This window comes from Balaenoptera ricei, chromosome X (genome assembly GCF_028023285.1).
Source record: "Balaenoptera ricei isolate mBalRic1 chromosome X, mBalRic1.hap2, whole genome shotgun sequence".
In the NCBI taxonomy this organism is placed as follows: domain Eukaryota; kingdom Metazoa; phylum Chordata; class Mammalia; order Artiodactyla; family Balaenopteridae; genus Balaenoptera; species Balaenoptera ricei.
In genome coordinates this window covers 134,892,166-134,905,022 of record NC_082660.1, presented here as the reverse complement: position 1 = coordinate 134,905,022, position 12,857 = coordinate 134,892,166, and the positions used below count along the sequence as shown (strand labels likewise).

At 42.7% G+C, this 12,857-nt stretch overlaps 2 protein-coding genes across 7 annotated transcripts in view; one reads left to right on the top strand and one right to left on the bottom strand.

Annotated features, from left to right (window-relative positions):
- Positions 1-12,857, top strand: part of F8 (coagulation factor VIII) — a 123,068-nt gene that overhangs the window by 104,016 nt on the left and 6,195 nt on the right. For 5 of the 6 annotated variants that reach the window (XM_059911589.1, XM_059911592.1, XM_059911593.1 and 2 more), the window contains 3 exons: positions 5,351-5,495; positions 5,897-6,045; positions 6,811-6,987. In XM_059911589.1, the coding sequence (XP_059767572.1) occupies positions 5,351-5,495; positions 5,897-6,045; positions 6,811-6,987 (471 nt within the window). Of the gene's footprint in view, positions 1-1,109; positions 1,415-5,350; positions 5,496-5,896; positions 6,046-6,810; positions 6,988-12,857 lie in introns of those variants that run through there. The other variant, XM_059911594.1, reaches the window with a different exon arrangement.
- LOC132357816 (histone H2A-Bbd type 2/3) lies at positions 1,232-1,729 on the bottom strand. The gene has a single exon (XM_059911597.1). The coding sequence runs from the start codon at positions 1,580-1,582 to the stop codon at positions 1,253-1,255; it is 330 nt and encodes a 109-aa protein (XP_059767580.1). The 5' UTR covers positions 1,583-1,729; the 3' UTR covers positions 1,232-1,252.

The following is a 12,857-nucleotide window of genomic DNA, read 5'->3' as shown; positions in this document are numbered from 1 at the left end:
TCGTCCTCCTGGTGATACACAAAATCGCAAGCGCGGAGGCCCGTGCGGGACTGGCTGCGGGTGGCGTATGCAAATCGAGGGCCCTGGGGCGGGGCCTGGCCCGCCGTCCGGGGTTCCGTGAGCAGACCAAGGGTGCTGGGGCGGGGCCTGGCTGGGCGCCCGCTGTTGCTAGGTGACAGCTTTTTTTTTTTTAATTTATTTATTTTATTTATTTATTTTTGGCAGTGTTGGGTCTTTGTTGCTGTGCAGGGGCTTTTCTCTAGTTGCGGCGCGCGGGGGCTACTCTTCCTTGCCGTGCGCGGGCTTCTCATTGCGGTGGCTTCTCGTTGTGGAGCACGGCTTCTAGGCGCGCGGGCTTCAGTAGTTGTGGCACACGGGCTCAGTAGTTGTGGCTCTCGGGCTCTAGAGCACAGGCTCAGTAGTTGTGGCGCACGGCCTTCCTTGCTCCGCGGCATGTGGGATCTTCCCAGACCAGGGCTCCAACCGGTAGGTGACAGCTTGTTTACGCAGGTTGCCAAGCAGGGCATCTCTTGGCATCTCTAGGGGAACACAGCCAAAAACTCTTGACCCCGCGTGACCCTAATTCCGACTTTGCCTTTGTGTTGATCGTGTCCCGCCCACCCCAATCCCCATCACGCCTCCATCTTCCCGTCAAAGCCCCTGCCCCATGGGAGTCCATGCCCAGCGCTCTGGCCACCCACCCCTGCATCCCGCACCCAGGGCGGTCGGTCGCCCTATCACCACGCTGCCCTCACGGTGTCGAGCGCCGCCGCAAGGAACCCCGTCCCTCTGGGGACTTTGGCCCGGCTCCGGCTTGCGCAGAGCCAGCGGGGGAGCCTTCCGTTGTCCGGCCTCACCCGAGGCCCCAGTCCGCCCCCACCCCCGCCGCAGCCAGCCTCTCCCACCCAGGGCCACCCCGTGCACTGTCACCGTGAGAGACCGCTCCTCTCTGTCTGTCACCCCCGACTCCACCCCCCCACCCCCCAACTCCGGCCAGACCCCCGCCCTCCATCCCTCCGACGAGGGGTGTCCCACCACCACCACCTCCCCCGCCAAGTGAGTGAAGCACGCGCAGGGCGTCTCTTGAAACACTTTATTGACTCGCAATGACTGTGCCCAAGGGGGCGGGCAGGCCGGGCCTGCCCGGGCTGTGCGGTCGGTCGGTGAGCGGGCCTGGCGCCTGACGGCCGCGCCCCCCGCCCCGCCCCCCCCCCCCCCCCCGGAGGCCGGGGACCCAGGTGTCGCTGGGCAGCTAGTGCTGGGCCGGGGCCGCCTGGGAGATGGTGCTAGTGCTGAAGAAGCCGCTGAGCAGCGCGTTGTTGCGGGCCGCCACATCCACCAGCTCCGGAGTGAGGCGCCTCCGGCCGCTGTTCTGGGCCTCATGGCCCGCCCGCCCCAGGACCCTGGCCGTCAGGTACTGGATGATGGCCCCTAGGGAGACGGGTGCGGAGGAGCTCAGGCGCTGGGCGTAGTGGCCCTCCCGCAGGAGGCGCTCCAGGTGGCTCACGGAGCAGGACCGCTCGGCTCGGGCGGTGCGGGAGCGGCGACCGGGTGACCCTCCACGGCCCCTCTTCCCCGGCATGCTGGCCGTTGGGCAGCTTTCTGCGACGGCCTCGCTCTGCGGTGCGCTGGGATGAGGGGCGGTCGGTTGTGCCTGCTGGTCCCAACATCTCAAGACAACCGGTGTTCTCAGGCCCCTACTCCGTATCCTAGCGACCACAGGCCGGGCCCTCATTGGTTGGGGGGGGGGGTCGAGCACGCCCCGTAACACGTAGACCCTGTGAGGTCACTGCTTTCCCATAGCCCCTCCCCCACCCCACCTCACCCCGCCCCCACCCCCACCGCCGGGGTCCTGGGCCTGCAAAGAAATGGCGCTGGCAGGACCCTGCTCGCCGTGCTCGCTGGACCCTCTCTTTGCTGGAACTCTCACTGTCCACCGGACGGGAACTTTGTACAGAGAAGGCAGCTAATGGCGGGCCATCCAGGGGCACCAAGTATACACTGGCGGTGCTGGGCCACCATCACGACTATATATCTACTTCCAAGACGTTGGCACCAGCCCAAAGAGAAACCCCTGTACCCGCCAGGCAGTCACTCGCCACTGCCCCCTCCTGCAGTGTCCCCCACCCCACCCCACCCCACCCCCCATAGTCCCCAGGCAACCACTCGTCTGCTTCCTGTGCACAGACGTTTGCCTGCTCTGGAGACTTCCTAGAGGTGGAAGCAGACAATAAATAGGTGGCCTTTTGTGTCCGGCTGCTTTCACTTATGTTTGCGTTAGGGTTCATCCACGCGGTAGCACCAATCAGCACTTCATGCCTTTTCCTGGCTGAATAATATTCCAATGCGTGGCTAGGCCACACATGTTGTGTATCCACTCAGCAGCTGAGGTACATTTGGGTGACTTCCACCTTGTGCCTGTTGGGCATAGTGCTGTGGTGAACATTCCTGTGCAGGGTTCTGCTTGAACGCCTGTTTTCAACTCATTTGGGTTTACAACCCATGGGATAGATCTATGGGTTTATTTCTGGACTCGTAGTTCTACTCCACTGATCTATGTGTCTATCCTTATGCTAGTGCCACATAGTTTTGAGAACTGTAGCTTTGGACTAAGTTTTGAAATAGGGAAGTGTGAGTCCTCCAACTTTTTTCTTCTTTTCCAAGATTATTTTGGCTATTCAAGGTCACTTGAAATTCCGTATGCATTTAGGATTGGCTTTTACATTTCTGTAAAACAGAGCATTGTGATTTCCATAGGGATTGCATTAAATCTCTAGACAACTTTGGGTGGGATTGCCATCTTAAAAATATTAAGTCTTCCAGTCCACAAAATCTGCTATCTTTCCCCTTTTTTTTTTTAAGGTCATCATTAATTTCTTTCAGCAGTGCTTTGTAGTTTTCGGTGCACAAGGCTTGCACCTCCTTGGCTAAATTTATCCCTGTGTATTTTATTCCTTTTGATGTTGTCTGAAATAGAACTGTTGTCAATTTCATTTTGGATTTATTTTTTTCATTGCTGGGATATGGATACACAACAGATTTTTGTGTGTTGATATTGTATACTGCAACTAGGTTGAATTCGTTTGTTAACTCTAATATTGTTTTGTGGATTCTTTAGGGTTTCCTATACAGAAGAGTATGTCATCTGAGAATAGAAGTAGTTTAACTTCCTTTCCAACTTGGATGCTTTTCATTTCTTTTTCTTGCCTCATTGCTCTGACTAGGACTTCCATTACAGTCTTGAGTAGAAGCAATGAAAGCAAGCATTCTTCTCTTGTTCCTGATGTTAGGGAAAATGCTTCCAGTCTTCCACCATTGAGTATGACATTAGCTAGGGTATTTCATAAATGCCTTTTATTTTGTTGAGGAATTTCCCTTCTATTCTTAGTTTGCTGGGTGTATTTTGTTTGTTTTTTAATCATGAAAAGTTGTTAGATTTTATTGAATGCTTTCTCTGCATAACTAAGATGATCATGAGGGTGTTTTCCCCCTTCATTTTATCAATGTGGTTTTGATTAATCAGTTTTCTTATGTTGAGCCATCCTTGCATTCCTGGGATAATTCCTATTTGGACATGGAATGTAATATTTATAATATGCTGCTGGATTCAGCTTGCTAGAATTCTTCTGAGAATTTTTGCATCTATATTCATAAAGGCTATTGGTCTGTAATTTTCTTTATTCTGGTATATATGTCTGGCTTTGGTATCAAGGTAATGCTGGCCCTATAGTATGAGTTAGGATGTTTTTCCTCTTTTTCTATCTTTTGGAAGAGTTTGGGAAAGGATTGGCATTAATTCTTTAAACATTTATTAGAATTCACCAGTGAAGCCACCTAGTACATAGTTTCTGGCACATAATACATGGAATCTAGGATTTGTGTAGTCATTAACTATTTGTTGAATCAATACATTGTCTTCCTAAGAAGGTATCTAATCAAGACACAATAATTGAGTTAAAAATGAAGCAGATCTATTTATCAAAAATAATGCTGTGCCTATAGATTGTCATACTGAGTGAAGTCAGACAGAGAAAGACAAATACATGATATCACTTATATGTGAAATCGAAAAAAAAGTGTACAAATGAACTTATGTACAAAACAGAAGTAGAGTCACAGATGTAGAAAACAAACTTATGGTTACCAGGGGGGTAAGGGGGGGATAAATTGGGAGATTGGGATAGACATATACACACTACTATATAGAAAATAGATAACTAATAAGGACCTACTATATAGCACAGGGAACTCTACTCAATACTCTGTAATGACCTATGTGGGAAAAGAATCTAAAAAAGAGTGGATACATGTATGTGTATAACTGATTCACTTTGCTGTACAGCAGAAGCTAACACAACATTGTAAATCAACTATACTCCAATAAAAATATTTTTTAAATGCTGTGATTTCTGGGGCAATGCTATACATTTATTAACATTTTTATCCCATAGGAAGAAAAAATTGTTACATGGAAGAACAATTTTTTAAATTCCCCATAATACTATAACTCTGATGTCTGATTATATAATAGCCGTACATTGATTCCTGTTTCAGTGTATTCAAGCAGATACAGAATCCCAGGTGTTTTATGAGAGAGGATTTTCAACTTTCTTTTTACTATATACCATGATTTAAATCTAGGCCTTTTGAATTGGAATTACTACCATATTTCTCAAACTGTGTTCCTGATTCCTTAAATATGTCATGTACTTTTCTGTAGAACCTAGACATGTCAAGTTCCTAAACCCTAGAAGTTGGATATTAACATGTGTCTCATGAATTCATACACAAGGAGTCATTAATTAATGCCCCACAGTACACACACACACACACACACACACACACACACACACATATATTATTGGAAGATCATTCTGAGACCAGTATGGTAAGCTGCCTACTCCCAGTTCCCTTTCACAGCTGCAGCTGACTCTGCCCTAAGCTAGTGTTTCTCAAACTTTATGGTTTGATTCAGTAGATCTGGAACAGGGCTCAAGATGTTGCACTTCTAATTGCTCCCAGGTGATTCTAATGCAGCTGGTCTGTGGCCCATACTGGATTAGCAAAGGCCTAAATGGCTTCCGCAACTTTGATGAATGACCGTTTTACTGGACCCCAAAGTAGACCACTGAACCTGCTCAGACCTAATCTCCCTTGTTCCATTCTTCTCCCTGTGATTTTCTCCTTCGCATATTACATTCTAACATCTGGCTAGCCAGAATGGTTTTATTTGGGTGTTCGGTGCTGTTGAGAAATGCACAGAGCAAATTAGAAGAAAGATATGATTGGGAGGAATTGCTTCTTATTCTTTCTTCATTTTACATGTATCTGTGCTAATACCTCCCTACAGGTCTTCTTTGGCAATGTGGATTCATCTGGGATAAAACACAATATTTTTAATCCTCCAATTATTGCTCGGTATGTCCGTTTGCACCCAACGCATTACAGCATCCGCAGCACTCTTCGCATGGAGTTGATGGGCTGTGATTTAAACAGTAAGTGTCAAGTCATCCCATGTCCTTACCTCTCCCAACCGTGGGTAGGATGACTAACCATCCTAGTTTTTCCGAGACTGGGGGGATTTCCCAGGACACAGAACTATCAATGCTAAAACCAGTACAGTCCTGGGCAAACCCATGACTTGGTCATCCTAACCATGGGATTCCCCAGGGGCAGCCACCTCCTACACTACTATTAACAAGGCAATCAAAGTCCAACAGAGCTGAGCAGAGCTGACCAGAAAACAGGGGGCATCTTAACAATAACATGCAAAAGTTAGTGCCTGGGAAATGACTTCGTGATGACAGTAGCCCTAGAATATATCAGTGGAGACAGGCCAGCAGAACCTCAGCTTCAACTTGTTCTTGTGATTACATTCTTCTTTCATTTCTCTGAGGTTGCAACATGGCCCTGGGAATGGAGAGTAAAGCAATATCAGATGCACAGATTACTGCCTCATCCCACTTAAGCAATGTGTTTGCCACCTGGTCTCCTTCACAAGCCCGACTTCACCTCCAAGGGAGGACTAATGCCTGGAGACCCCGGGTAAGAGGGAACAAATTTGCCGTATAACTGATGCAGAAGAAGGAGTAGTGGTTGGGAAAGAATAGGGTAAGCTCTTGACTGTTTCTTCAGTTACTTCTATCACCTGGTTGTTCCCACAAAGAGTGTCAAGGAAAGTTGACTATGCACAGAAAACCCCACAGATATTTATTTAGTGGGTGTGCCATGTGAATTCACACAGCATTCATTGGGGGAAAATGATCCCTAATTGAACCTCCTAGAAACAGAATATCTATATGTAGTACTGGGCTAATATTTGTCAAAGAATTGGAGTGGCTGAAATCCAGTTTTACAGAGAAATATCAACAAAGCAAAGGGTCATAGTTATGTACAGTTCACTGGGCACAGTTCTTTTCTGGAACCACTCAGTTTGTGATTTTCAATCACTGACTAGCTTGGGGAAATGGATGGAGTTAATGGTCTCCGTTCCTCCAGGGGCTTATTTTAAACAAAATAGGTTGTATAACACATTGCCAAACTTTTAATACTCTAGTCAGTCTGTATATTACTCATATATTCATTCAGCAAACCTTTACTGGGCCCCTGTTAAATGGCTAACTCTGGGGATACAGAGATGAATCATGAAAAATTTCGGCCCTCAATTTGCTTTGAGTCTAATAAGGGAGACTGACAAACAGGTAATTAATATGCAGAGTGAGAAGTGCTGTGATACGATTAAGAAGGGATTTGGGGATTTCTGGGAGCAAATAGTGACCAAAAAGATACTACTCTAACTAACTTCCCCAGGCAAATAATCGAAAAGAGTGGCTGCAAGTGGACTTCCAGAAGACAATGAGAGTCACAGGAGTAACCACCCAGGGGGTGAAATCTCTGCTTACCAGCATGTATGTGAAGGAGTTCCTCATATCCAGTAGTCAAGATGGCCATAACTGGACTCTGTTTCTTCAGAATGGCAAAGTAAAGGTACGCTAATCTCACAGGAAAGGCACAAAGCCTGTCTTAGAGCTTGACATTTAGAAACATAACAAGGTTGATATATGACGAGACTTTCAGGATAAACTTTACTGAGTATCTATAGTAATAGGGCACTGTGAAAGGCATTCTGGGAGGACAAGTGACTCCAAGCAAGAATGTATCATCCCAGGAAAGAGCAGAGTAGAGCCCAAAGCTGCTTATCCTCACAGATGTTGATGTCATTCAGGATGGTGGCCCTTACCGATCTCTCTAGCGTAGTCTCTTGCTACTTGCTCCTTTGCTTTCTAAGTTCCACCCATACTAAGAAACCCTCAACTCCCTAAAAACAGCATGTTCTTTCTCACACTAGGCTTTTATATGTACTGTTTCTTCTACCTAGAACATTTTTTCTGGGTACTTCTTATTGACCCTTTCACCTGGTGCATTCTTCAAGTCTCAGGTAAACATCATCTCCTCCAAGAAGAATTCCTTGTTCCCTCAAGGCTGGATTAAACATTTTTGCTTCTGGCAGTTTAGTGAACCAGAGTACTGATAATGTATGTCCTAGAGGACATTCCCATTTTAAAAAGGGCATATCGCTGATACATGCTGTAACATGCATGGCTAAATTAATTAGAGCAGACATAAAAGGACAAATATTGTATAATTCCACTTATATGAGTATATTAGTCAGGGTTCTCCAGAGAAACAGAACCAATTGACTCACATGATTATGGAGGCTGACAAGTCTCAAGATCTGCAGGGTGAATCAGCAAGCTGGAGAGCCAATGGCATAAGTTTCAGTCTGAGTGTGAAGGTCTGGAAACGAGGAGAGCCAGTGGTGTAGTTCCTGTCTGAACCCAGGAAGTGCCAACATTTGAGTTTGAGCCCAAAGGCTAGAAAAAAACCCAATGTCCCAATTCAAATGGGCCATGCAAAAAGAATTCTCTCTTACTCAGACGAAGGTCAGCCTTTTTGTTCTATTCAGGCCTTCAACTGATTGCATAAGGCCCACCCACTTTGGGGACGGCCATCTGCTGTACTCACTCTACTATTAAATGTTCATCTCATCCAAAAACATACTCACCAACACACGCAGAATAATGTTTGACCAAATATCTGGACACCATATGGCCTAGACAAGTTGACACATAAAATTTAACAATTACAATGAGCCTGAAATTCGAATAGAGGTTACCAGAGGCTGGGAGCTGGGGAGAATGGAGAGTTATTGTTTGATGGAGACAGAGTTTCAGTTTTGTTTTTGTTTTTATTTTTTGGTTTTTCGTTTTGTTTTGTTTTGGCCGCGCTGCGTGGCTTGTGGGGTGTGGGATCTTCGTTCCCTGACCAGTGATTGAACCCGTGTCCTCAGCAGTGAGAGCACAGAGTCCGAACCACTGGAGCACCAGGGAACTCCCCAGAGTTTCAGTTTTGCAAGATGAAGCGTTTTGGAGATGGTTGGTGGTGATAGCTGCACAACATTGTGAATGTACTTGTTATATACTTGTTGTCAAACGTACTTGTACGCTTAAAAACAGTTAAAATGTTAAAATATATGTTATGTATATATTACCAAAATTTTAAAAAGGCTATAGCACTGATAGTACATACTTCTTAATGCTGCACTCAATGAAGAAAGGGGACTCTCCAGCCTCCTCACCACCAACAGCAAAAAAACAAAACAAACAAACAAACAAAAAAATGAGCTTTTATTTTAAAATAATGAGCTTAAATCAGAGCAAAGAGAGGTGAAAAATGAGAAAATGTAAAATGGAGGAACTTTCCTAAAGGGAACTGCTTATATTAGTGTTGTTCTCAGGACACCAAGCTTTGAGCAAAATGCAAGAATGGAATGTGAGACTTCTGCATTAAGTAATGAAACCCAGAAAGGAGCAGAACTAGTTGCAGATAAGTAGCACCTCCTGGCTTCTGGAAGAATGATTTCTCTAGAGAAAAAGCATTCCCAGTTTAGGTCTCCAGGATTCCTACATATTAAAATGATAAGATCATAACCATAGATCAGCAAACATACAAGATAACAAGCCAACTTGACTACAAATGGGCAGAAACAATCAATACAAATTTAGAATCTGAAGAATATCAGATATTGACATTATCAGATATATATCATAAAATAATTATGCACGAAATATTTAAAGCAATGAGCTATGGAAACATAAAAATAAATGACAAATTATTAGGTAGTTTTGGAAAAAACAGCACTTTTAGAAATTAAAAAACATCATTGTTGAAGTTTAAAAATCAAAGAAAGACTTAATAGTGAATTGGGCACAGCCAAAGAGAATTTAGTCACCGGAACATATATCTGAAGAAATTACCCAGAATGGAGCACAGAAGGTGAAACATATGAAAAAGAAATTGAGACATAATGCTATACAGAGAAAGCCATATATATATATAAGTGGAATCCAGAATGAATGCAGGAAATAGTGGAGAAGTGGCAAACAAACAAGGATGACCACTTTCGCCACTTCTGTTCAACACTGTACTGGAAGTTATAGCCAGAGAAATTACAAAAAATAAAAAGTAAACAAAAGGCATTCAGATTGGAAAGGAAGAAGTAAAACTCTCTCTCTTCACCAATGATATGATTTTATCGTAGAAAATCCTAAAGAACCCACAAAAAACTATTAGAACTAATAGATGAATTCAGTAAAGTTGTAGGATACATGATCAACACACAAAAATGTGTTGTGTTTCCATACACTAGTAGTGAAAAATCTGAAAAGAAAATTAAGAAAAAAATTTCATTTAAAATATCATCCAAAAGAATAAAATATTTAGGAATAAACTTAACCAAGGAGGTACAAGACTTGTACACTCAAAACTACAAAACATTGCTTGAAAAATTAAAGAAGACCTAAATGAATGGAGAGACATCCTGGGTTAATGGATTGGAACACATTATTAAGATGACACTACTAACCAAAGCTTTCTACAGATTCAGTGCAATCCCTATCAAAATCCCAATGGCCATTTTTGCAGAAATGGCCAAGCTGATCTTAAAATTCATCTGTAATTGCAAGGGACCCAAAATAGCAAAAACAATCTTGAAAAAACAGTTACCGGATTCACACTTCCCAATTTCAAAACTTACTACAAAGCTACAGTAATCCAAACACTGTGGTAGTGACATAAAGATAGAATTCAAGTCCAGAAATAAGGCTATACATCTATAGTAAATTGATTTTCGATAAGGGTGCCAAGACCATTCAATGGGAAAAGAATAGTCTCTTCAACAAATAATGCTGGGAAAACTGGATAGCCACATGCAAAAGAATGAAGTCACCACACACCATATACAAAAATTAATTCAAAATAGATCAAATACCTAAATATAAGAACTAAAACTTTAAAACTCTTGGAAGAAAATATAGAGGTAAATCTTCATGACCTTGGATTTTACAAATGGTTTTTTAGATGTGAACCATAATCACAAACAACAGAAGAAAAATAGATATGAAAAGAATTCTTAAACTCAACAAAAAGACAACCAAATTTAAAAATAGGCAAAGGACTTCCATAGGCATTTCTCCAAAGAAGATATACAAATGGCCAACAAGCACATCAACACCAACATCATTAGTCATTAGAAAAATGCAAATCAAAACCACAATGAGATATTACTTCACACTTACTAGGATGGCTGTAATTTTTTTAATACAGAAAGTAAGAGGTGTTAGCAAGGATGTAGAAAAATTGGAACCCATACTGCTGATGGCAATGCAAAATAGGCAGGCACTGTAGAAACCATAGAATTACCATATGATCCCAGCAATTCTGCTACTGGGTGTGTACCCAAAAGAATTGAAAATAGGCAATTAACAAAAACTTGCAGGCAAATGCTCATAGCAGCACTATTCACAATAGCCAATGGGTGAAAATGACCCATATGTCCATCAACTGGTGGATAAACAAATTCTGGTCTATCCATACAGCTGAATATTATTCAGCCATTAAAAAACATAGACATGCTGATGCATGCTACAATATGGATGAACCTTGAAAATATGCTAAGTGAAAGAAGTCAGACACAAAAGACTACATATTGTATGATTCCATTTATATGAAATATCCAGAATAGGCAAATATAGAGAGACAGGAAACAGATTAGTGATTACCAGAGATTGGAGAGAAGGGTAAATGGGGAGTGGCTTCCTGATGGGTACTGGATTTCCTTTTGCAGTGATAGAAATATTCTGGAACTAGATAATGGTGAATGTAGTAAATGCCACTGAATTTTACAATTTAAAATGGTTAAGATGATAAATTTTATGTTATATACATTTTACCACAATAAAAAGGAACCAGAAGACACATACATTACCATAATAAGAGTGACAAGCTGACAGGCGATTTCTAAGCAATAATGAAAATCAGAAGATAATTAATGATATCCATGTGATGCTAAAAGGAAAAATCTGAAACCTGCCCCCAAAAGAAAGAAAACCTGGTGAAATATTTTTCATGCATTTAAGCAAAAACTAAAAAAAATTTTTCAGGGACTTCCCTGGCAGTCCAGTGGTTAAGGCTCTGAGCTTCCATTGCAGGGGGCCCGGGTTCAATCCCTGGTGGGGGAACTAAGATCCCGCAAGCTGTGCAGCCACAGCCAAAAAAAAAAAAAATTTCCAACTTGCATGACTGATTTTACCACCCAGTAAAATCCTGCCAACATAAAAAAATGAGGATATTTATTAGCCTTAGGACAGTAAATTTGGAAAATTAGGTAAAATGGATAATTTCTAGTAAATATAACTTACTCAAGAAGGAATCGAAAACCCTGAAACTCCTACAACCATTTTTTTTTTATTGGCCGCGCCCCACAGCTTGTGGGATCTTAGTTCCCCGACGAGGGATGGAACCTGGGCCCCCTGCGGTGGAAGTGCGGAAACTCCTACAACCTTTGAAAAATTGAATTGGTGTTCAAAAATCTTCCTACAAAGAAAACTCCAGATTCAGATGGCTATACTAAATACTCTACCAAATTTTCAAGGGAGAAATAATACCATTATTACAAAGATTCTTCCAGAAAAATGGAAAAAGCTTGTATTTACATTATCCAACTCTTTAAATGATGACAACAAATCACAACAAGGACAAGTTTATTAGAAAGGAAAATAATAGGCCAACTTTACTCATGAACATAGATCTGAAACAAAATATTAGCAATATGTATGTGTTAGATTTATCCTAGGAATGCAAGGTTGGCTTAACATTAGAAATTAATGCAATCCATCACATTAATGAACTTCAGGATTATACAGCCAATAAATGCTGAGAAAAAGATTCATAAAATTCAATATCTATTCTTAATGGGAAAATTTAACAAACTAAGACTAGTAGGGAAACTACACAATCTGATAAAGGATATTCACAAAAATTTTACAGCAAATATACTATTTTAGGTGAAACACAGAAAGGTTTCCCTTTGAGATTAAAAATAAGATACCATTTATCTATTGCTGCATCACAGACTACCCTGAAACTTGGCCACAATTTTGTGGATCAGGAATTTAGGTTGATCTGGCTGGCTGGTTTGTCTGTGATCCATGGGGTGTCAGTGGGTATGGATGGATGGATCTACTTCCTAGATGGCTTCTTTGCTCACTTGCCTGGTATCTTGTTTCTCCTTGACCTTTTCATCCACTGATGTCTCTTCAGGGCCTCTCAGCATGGTGGTCTTAGGATAGTCACTCTTCTTACATAAAAGCTAGATTCCAAGAAACCAAGGTGGAAGCTGTCAGTCCTGTTGAACTTGGCACAGCACCACCTCTGCCGCCATACTCTATCAGCCCACAGAATCAATTGCCCACCCCAACTCAAAACAAATCAAAAGACACATGCGCCCCAGTGTTCAC

Excerpts from the sequence above, each read along its gene's own strand:
- LOC132357816 (XM_059911597.1), bottom strand. The coding sequence starts at position 1,582 with ATGCCGGGGAAGAGGGGCCGTGGAGGGTCACCCGGTCGCCGCTCCCGC.